The sequence below is a fragment of the Dendrobium catenatum genome, unplaced genomic scaffold (genome assembly GCF_001605985.2).
Source record: "Dendrobium catenatum unplaced genomic scaffold, ASM160598v2 fragScaff_scaffold_1378, whole genome shotgun sequence".
NCBI lineage: Eukaryota > Viridiplantae > Streptophyta > Magnoliopsida > Asparagales > Orchidaceae > Dendrobium > Dendrobium catenatum.
Window position 1 is genome coordinate 229,097 of NW_021319840.1, and position 16,011 is coordinate 245,107.

The 16,011-nt window shown below is 38.9% G+C and overlaps 1 protein-coding gene across 1 annotated transcript; it reads left to right on the forward strand.

Annotated features, from left to right (window-relative positions):
• The first annotated feature begins 371 nt into the window (after positions 1-371).
• LOC110116621 (U-box domain-containing protein 35-like) lies at positions 372-15,672 on the forward strand. The gene is made up of 10 exons (XM_020850280.2): positions 372-650; positions 2,956-3,077; positions 3,677-3,798; positions 3,953-4,134; positions 4,260-4,299; positions 11,214-11,682; positions 13,296-13,376; positions 13,642-14,031; positions 14,640-15,374; positions 15,449-15,672. The coding sequence occupies exons 1-10, from the start codon at positions 449-451 to the stop codon at positions 15,521-15,523; spliced, it is 2,418 nt and encodes an 805-aa protein (XP_020705939.1). The 5' UTR covers positions 372-448; the 3' UTR covers positions 15,524-15,672.
• Positions 15,673-16,011: the final 339 nt, after the last annotated feature.

Genomic DNA, 16,011 nt, shown 5'->3' on the forward strand with positions numbered 1-16,011 from the left:
TAGTTTCAGGAATGACATTACCAATAGGAAAAATATCCAAATTCAAACAATTTGGAGGAGGGGGATTGTAAAGATCCTGAAAGTGTTTTAAGATGGTGATTAAACAAACTAGATTTCTCTCGTCGCCCATGAGCGACATAGTTCTAAATTTATTTATTTTATTGATTTAATAGATAATTAAATTATTAACGATAATTATTTTAAAAATTTATCCAAACGAATTTTCCCTCTCGTCGGTACGGTCCGCTCGTTGGTCTTCGATACGAGATGACCGGAGCAGATTAGCGGTGAAAGAAACCAAAAAACCCTAATTTCGGGATGGAGACTGGATTATGGCCGGAAACGCTACCTCAACGGCCGGCATTCGAGATTGAAAAGGGGATGGATCAAGCAACAGAGGTTTTCGTTTCTGAGTCTGCAATTGGGTTTCGATTTCTCGTTGTTAAATATGCAAAGGAAAGGGTCGCAGCTCCGTCAAGTCGGCGGCAAGAATGAAGCCACCGCTGCATCTCAGCTGGTGGTGGTGGCGATCGGCAGCGACAAGAGCAGCCAGCACGCTCTCAAGTGGGCGGCCGATCATATCTTGTCTAAGAACGAGATATTCATCCTTCTGCATGTCCGCCGAAAGATCACAACTATTCCGACTCCATGTAAGCTGAATTCGTATTATTTTCACCGTCTCGCGTTTAATTCATTACACCAATAAGTAATAACTTCTCTTTTGGGGTTCGCACATAGAAATGTGCATTTGGTTTTATTGCTTTCGGGAATTGACAGCGACAAGAGCCTGCTAAGGTCACCGAGAATTAGTCTATCAGTTTCCTAAGTTCTAGCTAGTTAAGCTCATTAGTAGTTAATTCAAAGGAGCCAGATTAAATAGCCTAAATTCCGATTAATATAATCAGGTTTAAAATTGGGGGATTTTGCCTATCATTAACATTTAAATTGAGTGTTTTTTTTTGGAGTTTACTTTTGGCAATATCTTTTTAAAAATACAAAATTTTAGGGGCTGTTTTGAATACAGGATTTATGCTGAACTTGAGCATGAATTATGCTAAATCCTGTCAAAGGGGTTTGAGAAATAAATATTTCGTTTCCCTCTTTTTACCGTAAATCCCAGATTTACTAAATCTGAGGGACTGTTTGGTATCGGATTTACAGCGGGATTTAAGTCGGATTTATGCTAAATCCAGCCAAACAGTTTTTGTGCGCGCTTTAAATCCCAGGATTCGGTAAATCCCGGATTTACGGATTTATGGCTTAAATCCGGGATTTAGTAAATCCGAGGGGTAGCCGGATTTAATGGGAAGAAGCGCGCGAAAGGGAGAAAGTTGCCTTCACAGCCAGCGAGCTCCCGTTCATGCTTCCGATTAAAATCTCGTAACTTCCGATCCGGGTTGACGATTTTAACATGAGCTTCCCGCGTGGCTACGGCGCGCAGAAGAAGGTCAAGGCCTGGATGGAGGAGTTTCACCGGCTGCCCCATTTTCCCCCCTACGAAGACTGTTCTGGGATCGACCCAGAGAGCGAGTTGATGGAAAAGCGTACTGTTGGGGTGCTTCATGAGATTCTTAGCCTTATGATTCATAAGAAGACGAAGATGAATTACATTAGGAGCCTGAGGGAGGAGCTCGGACTGCCTGACCGGTTTACTAGGAATTAATGACAATCAGTGATTTAATTATGCCTTGAGTTTAAATCACCTGCTCAGCAACGACGAAAAGAGAAGATGAAAGGCAAACCATAGACGGCTCTAAAAATTTTTATTGATTAACTTAATTAATATAATTTAAATTATTAATAATTAAGTAAATTAATTAAATAATTAATTGTATAATATGTTATCAAACAGTTTCTCAGGATTTAACAAGATTTAACATTTGGCATACCAAACGGTTTTCAAGATTTAACACATTTTGGATTTACTAAATCCGGATTTACAGGATTTACTAAATGTCTAAATCCCACTAAAGTTAAATCCTACTTGTTACCAAACAGCCCCTGAGAGTTCGGTATATTTATTGGATTTGGCTGAAGAAGCGTGCAGAAGGAAGAAAGATGGTTACCTTCCCAGCGAGCGAGCTCCCGTAATTACTTCCTATCCGACGTCCTCGAAGGAGGCGAAGAAGCCTCTTTAGTGACTCTTTCAAAACGATACTTAACGCGAAGCATGCAAAGTCGAATCATCAACGAAGAAATGTCCACGCGGAAAAGCAACCAGAAGAGCATAAACAAAGACCGAAGTGAAGAGAAATTATAGAAATAGAATACCATAAACTAATTCGCTCCTATTAGCTTTTCTTAATCTTGCTTTTTCCCCTCTCTTTACAATAATTAATAATAAAACTATTACTTAAATTAACTTATAACTATATTATTGATAATTATAATTTATTGATGATAAATAAAATTAAAATTAATAAACAACTTATATTTAAAATATATATTAGTTTTAAAATACAAATTAAATTTAAACTTTAATGAACTTATCAATTTAAATCTTGAGTTACATTGCCAAATAGTTTTACAAGATTTAACCAAATTTGAATCAAGATATTTTGATCCAAAATTTTCCCTTTCAAGAGGGAATCTTGAGTTGAATTTGTTAACAAAGTTCTCTAATTTGGTATATTTTCCTCGAATAATTTATGAATTTTTTAGATAATCAATCAAACTGCTTAGATTCTAAGCTTAATAAGGCCTATAAGATTCATGCGTAACTTTTTTTAACTTGTCCTAAGGCAGTCTTTGCCATAGAGTTGTTGTACTTTATTGTTTATTTTAAGGTTCTCCTCTTTGAGAACATGATACTTCTTTTAAAAACCTATGAGTTCTGCTTTAATTCAATAAAATATGAAGCTTGATTTAATCTATATTAGAGATCACCATTTCTGCTTTAGAAGCTTTAATATGTTACTATTTCTCATATGCATAAATTTCCTTTTGAATTTGCAGCTGGACTCCAGATTCCAATCACTGATGTGGATGATGATGTTTCCTCTGCTTATATCGAGCAAATTGACCTTCAAACTAAAGAGCTACTTCTTCCTTTTCAATGTTTCTGCAGCAGAAGAGGGGTAAGTTTTATGTTTTCCTCAGCTCCTTTTGAATAGAATTGTACGTGTTATTGAGTGTGAATCGAAGGGAAATAAAGTTGGATTTCATACATTATTTATCAAATTCTTTTTTCACCAACTGCTTAAAGCTATGGTTGAGGGTAAATACTTGATATTCCTAATTTAACTTCTTTTCAGCTATCCTATATGAAACTAAACTCAATAATCATGCATTTAACAATCTCATTTTTATGTATGAACTTTTCACATCAACCATCTATTGTTGGACTAATGAACTAATTATCTTGAAGCCAAAAACTTTAGCATATATATATACATACCAACATATCTTTCATCTATGTGATGGTTAATTAAACCCAATTCTCTCACATGATTTATCATGTTAGCCTATTTGAGTCATGGGATATTAATGCAATGCATTTTCCAATGAAGTTCATTCTGTTATTCCTTTTATGAAGCATTAACTTTCATATTTTTTTAGCTTGTAGTTGATACCAAATACTTCAAGCCGGTTATTCTTTTATGATTAGTTATTGGTTGATTTTCTTCACTTTCATGTACCATTATGGAATATTTGATATATTTTATTGAAAATGCAGCTGCAGTGCAAGGAAGTGATTCTGAATGAGTCTGATATTGCCAAGGCAATTGTAGATTTTGTCATATTCCTGGCTGTTGACAAGCTAGTTGTGGGCTCATCAAATAGAAATGCATTTACGAGGTAAAAACTTTGTCAAGATTTAAAATCTTACAATATAAATCACTTCATTATTGACCGGATTTTTAAGAGCTTTGTTGAAGTTCTTACATTCTAAGTTATTGAATTAATATTAAGTGCTACCTTTTCCTTTTCCTTTTCCTCATCAATCTTTTAGGACTTTCAAGAATCTGGATGTCCCAACAGCTGTTTCAAAGACTGCTCCAGAATTTTGTTCTGTGTATGTTATATCTAAAGGGAAGATATCATCAGTTCGTCCAGCTACTCGTCCAAAAAAGCTTTTTGCCAACAAGCTTCAAGAGTTGGATTCCACCGGATGTCCCTTCCAATCTGTTAAAAGTTAGCTAACTTTCTCATCAACTAGTTCTGTAGCGAGCTCTACATGTTTCTAATTCTTCTATTTTCATTTTCCCTTGTTTTGCTTCGCTTCAAACTCGGTTTTCTAATGTTGTTAAAATGACCAGGTACACCTGAAGTGAGACGGCACTTTGGACCTTCTGGAAGGTAAGAAAAGGGAGTTTCTTTATAGAAGTAATTCTACCTAATGAATGGATATCAAGATACACATGTACAACCCAAGATTACTGCCATCCCCCGTTAGAAGTCAAGAATCTCTTCTTAAACTGTAGAAACCCCGACCACTTTCTTGCCTCCTTCAAAAGAAAATATTTTGAGGAATGATATAATGAAAACAAAATTTTTTTAGCGCTTGTTGGCCTTGAAATAGAGAGAATTAAGAAATCCCTATAATATTAGTAGGATTGAGAATGGGGTGAGAAAGAGGAGCTTCATTTACCTTTTGCCACTATCATGATATCAAGTACTTATCTTCTAGATTCTTCCACTTGTCCACTAGATACAAAATAAGGTGGAACATGTTACGCCTTCTCACAGAGAACCGGCCCAGCCGGTTCTCCACTATAGGAGGTGAAACAAGCCGCCTCCTTTGGCTGTTCACCCAATGCTGATGGGGCCCGCCCCATCTAATGATTTTTGAAAAATTGAATAGATGGGGAGGGGCTTGGGTTTAGAAGGGAAATTGTATTAGGAAGGTTTGGGTATTAAAGTGCATGAGGGAATTAGGGATGTTTCATGTTTTGATTAATTGAAATTAGGGTTTCTTGGAGGCTTGGGGTCTAGACAACCTTGTCTAGAGATTTGGGAGAGACGATCCTCCTCTCGAATTGAGGATCTCTTGTATCTTGCTATTTTATTCATTGTCTAGTGGAATCCAAGTTTCTTCTTGAGTTTTCTCTCAGCTTTTCTTGTGATTTTGCTTTTTTTCTGTTGTGGATTGGCTGCTGTTTGCTCCTCGTTTTGTGTTAGGATTGCTTGAGAACTCAAGAATAACCTTAGGGTTACTTGCGAACTCAAGTATTTCCTATCAAATTGGTATCAGAGAATCGTTTTTGGGACCGTTGGCGGCTGAAATCCTGAAATTTCAGCAGGATTTTTGTTTCCGGAAAAAGATCTTTGTGATTCTTGGGAAGAACGATGGCTGGGAAGAAGGTAGAAGTCTTGGAAGGCGAAATCGGACAATTGAAATCCGATTTGGAGGGAAGATTTTTTTATTTTCAAAATCAAATCACCTCCAACAATGAAAGGGTGGAGGGGAAGTTCACCGTGATGGAAGAAATGATGAAGAAATTACTTGAAATGAAGACCAATCCGGCGATATCGGAAGTATGAGAGACCACCGACGGCCATGGCATGGGAGGAAATCTGAACCCGTTACGGGGGAGGAGGAATTTGGAGGTGGAGATCCTAGAGGAGGAGAATGGCCTGCCCACTCTAGAACCGCTTTCTAGAGAAGAGATGAGTAGGGGATAGCTGATTTTGTCGGAAGGAGGGAAGAATTCAATCGCCCAGGTGTTGAATTTGAAAGAATCCAGCGTCGAGGTGCTGATTTTGAAGGGGGGAGGGAAGAATTTCATTGTCGAGGTGCTGAATACGAAAGAATTCAACGTCAATGGGCTGTTTTTGAAGGAAGAAGGGAGGCACGTCATCGTCAAGGTGCTGAATTTGAAGGAATTCAGCGTCGAGGTGATGATTTTGAAGAGAGAAGAGGAGAGTATGAAGAGGGATTTGAGTATAATCGTCGGAGGGATGATCAGGACACTTGGGGAACTCTTCCCCTTTGAGGAATGGGAGGTTATGAAGGATACCGGGGAAACGGAGGAGACCCACGGGTGAGGAAGCTGAAGATGCCCTTCTTTGAGGGTGAAGATGACCATGGCTGGATCTACATAGTGGAGCGTTACTTTGCTGTCAATCGGTTGACAGAGAAGGAGAAACTGACAGCGGCGGGATTGTGCTTGGAAGGAAAAGCTTTGGCATGGTACCAATGGTGTGACAGGAGGGAGCCTATCCGAAGCTGGAGAGAATTCAAAGATTGCTTATTAGACCATTTTTGAGTCGATGGGGGAGGAGACTTCTATGAGCAATTCTTTTCCTTGACTCAGGAAGGGACTGTGGCGGTTTACCAGGATAATTTTTAGTACCTGGCTAGCAGATTGGATCACATCTCAGAGTCAGTTCTAGAAGGGAACTTCATGAAGGGGCTGAAACCTGAGATATGGCAGCAGTTAGGGTGATGGAGCTAAGGGACCTAGGCAAGGCTATGGCGCTGGCGCAGTTGGTGAATGATCAAAAGAAATTAGAAAGGGGAGCTAGAGGGAACTATTCCGAGGGGGTCATACAGGATGACCACCACTTTTTTACCATCAAGAGGGGCAGCGCTAGGGAATCTGAGGGAAGTACCAAAGGAGAAAGCTGGGGAGGAAATGGGGGACTTTTCAAAAAACTGATAGAAAAAGAGATGCAGGATAAGAGGACAAGAGGGTTATGCTTCAGATATGATGAGAAATATATGCTGGGGCATAGATGCAAGGACTGAACTCTTCAGGTTCTCGTTGTCTACGAAGACGAGGAAGACGAGGAGGGAGGTGGGAGCAGATCTGGAGAGGAGGAGGAGGAGAAGCTGCAACTGGATGTGACAGAAGTCTCTCTTAACTCCGTAGTGAGATTCACTCCGAGTCACACTATGAAGGTGAAAGGAGAGAGTTGATCGTGAAGTTGTGGTGTTGATCGATAGTGGGGCAACCCACAATTTTATTTTCACCCAGATGGTGGAGCTGCTGAGGTTGGAGTTAGTAGATATAGGAGGCTATGGGGAGATGATGGGCACAAGAAAGGTAGAAATGGGAAGAGGAGTATGTAGAGGGGTGTGCTGAAGATCCATGGTATCCCAGTGAAGGAAGACTTCCTTCCCCTAGAATTGGGGAGTATGGATGTCATCCTAGGGATGAAGTGGTTGCAGATCTTGGGGGAAACCAAGATCAATTGGGGTACTCTGAGGATGGAGTTGGTGAAGGGAGGAAGAAAGAGGGTGATTCAAGGTGATGCGGGGCTAACCAAGGCAGGGGTTTCTCTCAAATCCCTAATCAAGATAATTCAGGAGGAGGGGGAAGGCTATTTGATGAAATTACACAGATTGGAGGAAGTGAGTTTGGAGGAAGGGGGAGATATACCTCTCTCTGTGTAGCCTTTGATCCAAGAATTTTATGAGGTTTTTCAACCCCTTCTAGGGTTGCCACCACCCAGGGAGTAGGAGCATGCCATCACATTAAAGGAGGGAGTGTCACCTGTTAGCGTGCGACTTTACCGTTACCCTCAGTTTTAGAAGGACGAAATAGAAATTTTGATCAGAGAAATGCTGGAAGCAGGGATCATCAGGCTCAGTACCAGCCCGTTCTCTAGTCCTATTCTATTTGTGAAGAAAAAAGATGGCAGCTGGTGGTTCTGTGTAAGAATACCGTGCACTCAACAAGGAAATTGTACCTGATAAGTTTCCTATACCAGTGATTGACGAGTTGTTAGATGAATTGAGTGGAACAGTGATCTTCAGCAATATCGACTTGAAATCAGGGTATCATCAGCTTCGAATGAAGAAAGAAGATGTGCCCAAGACTGTTTTAGAACTCATGAGGGCCACTATGAGTTCCTAGTGATGCCCTTTGGCCTCACCAATGCTCCCGCCACGTTCCAGGCACTCATGAATAAGATCTTCAAACAGTATCTCAGGCGATTTGTTTTGGTATTCTTCGATGACATCCTAGTGTATAGCAGAACAGAGGAGGAGCATTGGGGGCATTTAAGGAAGGTGCTAGAGGTTCTCCAGGAGCACCAGCTGCGGGCTAACTTGAAGAAGTGCTGCTTCACACAAGCCAGTGTGGAGTTCTTGGGCCACGTGGTATCCAAGGAAGGGGTAGCATCAGATCAGTCTAAGATTGAAGCTATGTTAAAGTGGTCACTGCCTAAAAATCTGAAGGAGTCGAGGGGATTCCTAGGGCTTACAGGATACTACAGAAGATTTGTGAAGGGATACAGCGCTATAGCATGGCCACTCACGGAGCAGCTGAAGAAAGATGGGTTCCTATGGGGGGAGGCAGCCACGACAGCATTCGAGAAGTTGAAGAAAGCTATGACCACAGTTCCGGTCTTAGCTTTGCCGGATTTTACTCAGGTCTTCATAGTTGAGACAGACGTATCGGGGTATGGATTAGGAGCGGTGTTGATGTAGAATCACAGGCTCATTGCCTATTTCAGTCAGGTGTTGACTGCAAGAGCCCGGTTGAAGTCCGTCTATGAGAGGGAATTAATGGCGGCAATCGTTTTGGCCATTCAAAAGTGGCGTCCCTACTTACTCGGGAGACATTTCATCGTCAGGACCGACGAACGGAGCCTGAAATATTTGCTGGAACAACACATGGTGATAGAGGAGCATCAGAGGTGGCTATCCAAATTGCTGGGCTATGACTTTGAGATTCAGTACAGGCCAGGGGTAGAAAATAAGGCCGCAAATGCCTTGTCCAGGTGCATGGGGGAGCTGCAGACGATAGTTGTATTAGTCCCAATGATGCTGGACTGGGAAGCCATCAAGGAGGAGAGTGCCAGGGGTGAAGAACTAGGCAAGATCAGGGTAGACTTACTAAAGGAAGAGGACAGCCATCCAACGTATTCATTGGAGGGGGAGAGATTGCTGTACCAGGGGGGGTTTGTGTTGCCCAGAACATCAATTCACACTCCACATTTGCTCCAGGAGTTCCATGGGACTGCAGTGGGAGGTCATTCAGGAGTGCTAAAGACCTACATGAGACTGGCGGCAGAGCTGTACTGGAAATGTATGCATAAGGATGTGGAAGAGATGGTATCTAGGTGCGAGGTTTGTCAAAGGAATAAGTATCTAGCTATGTCACCAGGGGGGCTATTGCAGCATTGGCTTTACCAGGTCGAGTCTGGGAGGAGATCTCTATGGATTTTATAGATGGGTTGCCCCGTTCAGAGGGATTCACGGTGATTTTGGTGGTGGTGGATAGGTTTAGCAAGTATGCACATTTCATTCCCCTCCGACACCCCTACACAGCAGTGACAATGTCTTCAACTTTCATTAGAAAAGTGTCAGGTTACATGGAGTACCCGAGGCGATCATATCAGACAGAGACAAGGTATTCGTAAGCCACTTTTGGAGAGAGTTGTTCAGATTGCTGGGGACAATTCTGAAGAGGAATACAGCTTGCCACCCACAGACGGATGGCCAAACGAAAGTAGTCAACAGGAGCTTGGAGACGTACCTGAGATGCTTTGTGTCAGAAACACCTAAGCTATGTGCTAAGTGGCTATCATGTGCAAAGTATTGGTACAACATATCTTTTCATTCTGCCTCACAGATGACCCCATTCAAGGTGTTGTACGGAAGGGATCCCCCACACTTGGTGCACTTTGGGAGTAGCAGCACTCCCGTGTCTTCAGTAGAGGAATACTTGGAGGAGAGGGATCGAGTGCTAGAGGAGTTGAAGAGGCATTTACTGAGAGCTCAACAAATTATGAAGAAACAAGCGGATGGGCATAGGAAGGACATCCAGTTCAAAGTGGGGGAGAAGGTGTTTTTGAAACTCCGACCATATAGGCAGAAGACAGTAGCCAATAGGAGGAATGAAAATCTGGCTCCAAAGTACTATGGGCCTTATGAAGTGCTGGAGAAGATTAAGGCAGTGGCATATCGACTGAAATTACCACCATCGGCAATGATACACCTGGTTTTTCATGTATCACAGTTGAGGAGGGCCATTGGTGACTACACTGCCAACCCCGAGCTTCCTACGACTCTCACTGAGGATTTAGAGGTGGTTATGGAACCCTTAGAGCTGATGGGAGTTCGCCAGAAAGAAGATGAAACTAAGGAAGTGTTGATCCAGTGGAAGAACCTACTTGACTACGAGGCCACGCGGGAGCCATACGAGAGGACGAAACAACAATTCCCAGATTTTCACCTTGAGGACAAGGTGATTCTTTGGGAGAGCGGTATTGTTACGCCGGCTCACAGAGAACCGGCCCAGCCGGTTCTCCACTATAGGAGGCGGAACAAGCCGCCTCCTTTGGCTGTTCCGCCAATGCTGATGGGGCCCGCCCCATCTAATGATTTTTGAAAAATTGAATAGAGGGGGAGGGGCTTGGGTTTAGGAGGGAAATTGTATTAGAAAGGTTTGTGTATTAAAGTGCATGAGGGAATTAGAGATGTTTCATGTTTTGATTAATTGAAATTAGGGTTTCTTGGAGGCTTGGGCTCTAGAAAACCTTGTCTAGAGATTTGGGAGAGATGATCCTCCTCTCGAATTGAGGATCTCTTGTATCTTGCTATTTTATTCATCGTCTAGTGGAATACAAGTTTCTTCTTGAGTTTTCTCACAGCTTTTCTTGTGATTTTGCTGTTTTTCTGCTGTGGACAGCAGATTGGCTGCTGTTTGCTCTTCGTTTTGTGTTAGGATTGCTTGAGAACTCAAGTATAACCTTAGGGTTACTTGCGAACTCAAGTATTTCCTATCAGAACATGATAGAAAAGCATCCAGCCTATTAAATTTCATGGTCTTTTGAAATTGCTTCTTTTTAAAGTTTGTACTGTCCATTTGGTGATAATGAACATTTCTTTAAGTTTAGATTATTATACTTCATAGAAAACAGCGGATTATTAGTGATTTGGCTTAGACCCGATAGGAATCACTTGAAATACTCAAGTGGTACCTATCAATAACTCATCAGATGGGTATTGGGCACTAGACTTAAAATAATAATAATAATAATAAAATCAACATCATTCTTGAAAGCACTGCATTGGATTGAACAAGGATTAATGCAACTGTTCTAGATAGCACTACATTTTGAAAGTTCAACAAAATAACCCCTTGGATTCCATTTTGAGCATTTCAGATTCTAAAATATGAGGATTATGATGTCTTTTTTAACATTTTGATTAAACTTGATGATGCTCTTTTTTCTCTTGATTAACAATTAAGGAAAATATAAGGATTATGCTGTCTTATAAGGAAAATAACCCCTTCTAGTTCCACTTTCTTAACCAGAATTGGAGCTGTCCATGGCACAAGAAATGCGATATATGAGAGGGTATATGACAACAGAACTGGTGAAATGACGGCAATTGGATCCCAGAATGGAGGTCATATTGACGTTTCTTATTATAGTTCAACCTCATGTCCTAGTCCATTCAGGGCAAGTTTTGACGAAACTGAAGTTTCATTTTCACGAGAGATTGATGCTGATGGAAATCAATTGAATATATCTCCATTTCTCAATGAATACAATGGTGGAGAACAAGGCAAAGGATTTGTGTTAAAGTCATATGATTATGACATTTGCCGTAATTTGATTGCATATGATCATGACAATTTCTCTAATGCAACTGGCTATGGTAATGACATTCAGTTGCCAAATAATGGCAGTAATTGGCAAAGTAATGCTGGATCAAATGGGATTGGTCACATGCCACCTATACCAAAGAGGGAAGTTGGATCTTGGTCACACCATTCAATTGTAAGTCTAAATTCGACTTATCTTTCCCAAATAATATTTATTTATTTTTAGCTATGAAAAATTGTTATGATGCTAAACATGAAGACAAATAATGAGGTGATGATTTTTAAATTGACTTAGTCCAAAAAAATGAATTGAAATCAAAAGTAGATAGAGGAGAATTTTGTTATTATGAATAAACGATTATTAAACATACAACTTGAATTTATATTGGAAGTCTCTCATCCAAAATTTCGATGACTTGTCCATTCTTAATGTTATGATAATCACTCATCCAAAGAGATTTGGGTTTTATTACTTTAGTTTTTAATTTGCTTTGATTTTCAAACAATCATATTGTTATTTGTCTAATATCTTTTTGACAATGTGTTATGGCCGGTCCAACATGACCGATTCTACAGCCAGCCCAATAGCCAGGGTGTGGACCAGTTATAGGGGGCGGAGGGGTAAATTTCGGCCCCCCTTGTGAGGCCTAGTAAACCAATTATTACATATGTTAAGAGGAGAATTAAGGAAATAATTAGTAAAGGGAATTTGAATTCAAAAGAGGGAGGGAATTAATTAAGGCAAGAGAGATCTTTTAGGGCTAAATTGGAGGGAAGAGTAGGGTCATATATAGGGATTATTATTTTGTATTAGGGTTATGTTTTATTGAGTTCTCAGCTGTATTTTCTTATGTGAGGGCTTTCTAATGGCGTCTACGTTGATTGGGATAGACGATCTACCTCTCTATTTGTAGATCGCTTGTATTTTTTGTTTCTTATTAAGTTATTAAACAAAATCGGCCACTATTTCCTCCAAAATCTACTGTTTTCTACTCTTTTTCTGTGGATTTCATGTTGTCATTTGCTGAAATTGACTCCATGGTGTGGCACAATGTTTCAAAAATTTTGCTATCCAAAATAATTTTCCATCACCAAGCTCGTCATTGTACATTCTAATGTTGTAACGGCTTTCTATGATTTCTCAACTGAAAGTTTTATAATTAAGGGATTTACATACATACTATAATTTTTTTATGTATTTATATGTCTAACACCTAAATTTTTATATTTATTTATATAACAAGCAAATATAATGATTTATGTGTTAGATATATGCATACAAAATATTTTTTTTATATGTATCTTAATCCTCCTTTATAACTTATTGATCTATATTTAAAACAAAAAGTTACCTAATGATTTCAAACAATAATTTTTCTACAGCAGTTTTACAGCCGACTTCATAAATAATTGTCGCCCAAATCAGACCTTTACTCTTCTATTATATTAGGAAACCACTCACCCAAATATGATGAATCCCTCTCTTGTCATTTTTTGATCGACACCTATGAATACGTTAGAACCAAGATATACTAAAACTTGTTCTGATAGCAATTTAGAATTTAATGTAAAGAAAGTGAGGTAAATTGAAAGGAGATATATGAAGTACTTCATTACTATAGAAGAAAAATAATGCATTTGGTGAGCTCTTCTTTAATAGTGTCTAAACCTCAACAAATATTGCTTCCGTTGATCATTTATCGAGAATACTGAATCCAACTAGCTTGTACTTTCACTAATTCTTTTGATATGTTTTATCTATTAATTTTTAGTTACTATTAATTGCAGGATGATTTGGAATCTATGATGAGTAGTTTGAAGCTAGAGTTGAAGCACAAGAGAAATTCGTATGATGATTCTACTCCAGAGGTACTACACAAAAATAAACTTGGGAGTTCAATACCATATGGAGATGCATATGTGAATGCTTAAAAATAACTTTAATTTCATAAAATCTGCATCTTTCCTATGAATGACATCAATCATTCGCTTATAGTTATTTAGTTTATGGTTTTCTTTCACTCGACATAATTTCATCTATGTACATATATTTCTATTGTCAATACTTCAAAACGTCTTTCCACAAGCCTTCTGCAATTTTTTTGAGCAATTTTAAAACAAATGATTTATGCAGATACGCCCTCGGAATACGTCTTTGGATGAGGTGGTGGTAGTTGCTCCAAAGACTGCCCTTATTAAGCAGAGATCCATACTACCCTTGCCAGAATCACCAAAAGCTATTAAATTAGAAAATGAAGTAAACAGTCAAAAAAGTGAGAATCATACATGGCTTCAAGAAATTGCAGAGAAGAGGAAAGAACTGGAGACAATTTCTTCAGATATTCGTTATAGGAGGTACAGTGTTGATGAGATTTTGAAAGCAACCGATAGCTTTTCAGATTCGCTAAAGATAGGTGAAGGAGGATATGGACCGGTCTTTAAGTCCACCATTGATCATACAGTTGTTGCAATTAAGATTCTACGATCTGATGTAGCTCAAGGAATTAAACAATTCCAAAAAGAGGTATGCTGTATTTCAATAATCATTTTTGAGCTACAATAGAAGGAATTTCCTTCCTCTTTTATTTTGTCTAAACTTTTCTCATTTCTAAAACATTTAATGAAATGGTCAAGGTATATAGTTCCACATTTTTTTTTATCAATAGAAAGGAAAATGAGGAAAGTAACTTGGTATTCAAGGAAATTGAGTTTTATCTGAAACTTCAATTTGAAATAACTCTCTCATTCAATTCATCTAAAACTAGCTATTATGAATTGTCATAGATTTACCTTTAGAGACTCCATCCAAGTTTTAAACTAACAAATGATTCAATTTCTCAATGAAATCCTCTGAAGTAAGCTACAAATTCAATTAAAACTGAATGTAAAGATGATAAAGCAGGTATAATTTCCTATGCAACTTTAAGAAAATCTAGAAAGCAGAAAGCATGTAATGGAAACCATAAGGAACAAGCTTATTTGGGTGATCATTATTGACTCTCATGCTATCGTGCATTATGATTCAAAGTGATCATCAAACTTGCCATTGTTTTTAATATTTTATGAACCATATGAATGTTCCAAGTGAGTACTGCACTTTTTCTAATTAATTTTTCCTCATAAATTCTTAAGGTGGAGGTGTTGAGTTGCATCAGACATCCAAATATGGTCCTTCTTCTTGGTGCCTGCCCTGAATATGGTTGCCTGGTATATGAATATATGTCGAATGGTAACCTCGAAGACCGCCTTTTCTGCAGTTCTGGCACCCCTCCATTGTCATGGCAAATACGATTCAAGATCGCCGCTGAAATAGCCACTGGCCTCCTCTTTCTCCACCAAACAAAGCCCGAACCCCTTGTCCACAGAGATCTTAAGCCTGCAAACATCCTTCTTGACAACAACTTTGTTAGCAAAATTGGTGATGTTGGCTTGGCTCGCCTCATTCCTTCCTCAATCGCCGGCGCGACCCAATACCACATGACTGCTGCAGCTGGGACATTCTGTTACATTGATCCTGAGTACCAGAAAACTGGCTTGGTGAGCACAAAATCTGATATTTATGCTCTTGGTGTCATCCTTCTTCAGCTGGTCACTGCAAGGCCACCAATGGGGCTTGCTCATTATGTTGAAAACTCTGTTGAGATGGGAAACTTTGAACAGATTCTGGATCCTAACATACCAAACTGGCCCAAGGAACAAGCTATGAGGCTTACTAAAATAGCCCTTAATTGTGCCGAGCTTCGATGCAAAGATCGACCGGATCTAGCTACTGCTGTGCTTCCACAACTAAATGAGTTGAGGGCTTTTGCAGAGTCTACCATTGATCCTGCATGGCAAGCTTCACGTTGGAACTCAAGGAGCTCAAGGGTAAATAATTGAACTTATTAATACTCTTTATCTTGCTTTCAAATTGAGAGAAACTATCCTTCAATTTCCTTCAGGAGATGAGGAATTCTCTTTCAGGAATAGAAGAGTTTGCTACAGTTGAGAGAACAAGGGGACACTTTAGTCATTGAAAGAAGCCATGGCCTTCAAAATTGCTTGGGAATAGCTTCAAGAAATAATCTGAAGTAGAAATGTGCTTTCAATAAGAAGATCATTTGTTATATATGTTAATTTTTTTGTTAAATGTTTTCCTTTGTTTTTTCAGATTTTTGGAAACAGAAACATTTGTCTTGGATTCAAGCAGTTTGTTTTATGTTATTATTTTTTTACTTAGATCATTAACCTATGTCATTTTTTTTCCCTATAATTCTTTGTAAGAGTTTGAATTTGAATTTTTTGAGTGAACTCAATCCTTATATTTGTTTGTGTTGTTCTTCTTCATTATTTTTTTTTACTAATAATAATAGTAATGATTATAATAAATAAAATTAACATTTAAATTAAATTCTATTAATATATTATTATTTGATTAATATTATAAAAAGAGATTTCTTAGTCCTTGAGATTGAAACTCATTTCAGTTTATCTAATTTCAATCAAACAAATATGAAATAATAAG

Bases quoted from the DNA above. Each gene is read 5' to 3' on its own strand.
- LOC110116621 (XM_020850280.2), top strand. From the start codon at position 449: ATGCAAAGGAAAGGGTCGCAGCTCCGTCAAGTCGGCGGCAAGAATGAA. The intron at 4,300-11,213 runs GTAAGAAAAGGG...TTTCTTAACCAG, and splicing joins CACTTTGGACCTTCTGGAAG to AATTGGAGCTGTCCATGGCA. The intron at 14,032-14,639 runs GTATGCTGTATT...TAAATTCTTAAG, and splicing joins TTAAACAATTCCAAAAAGAG to GTGGAGGTGTTGAGTTGCAT.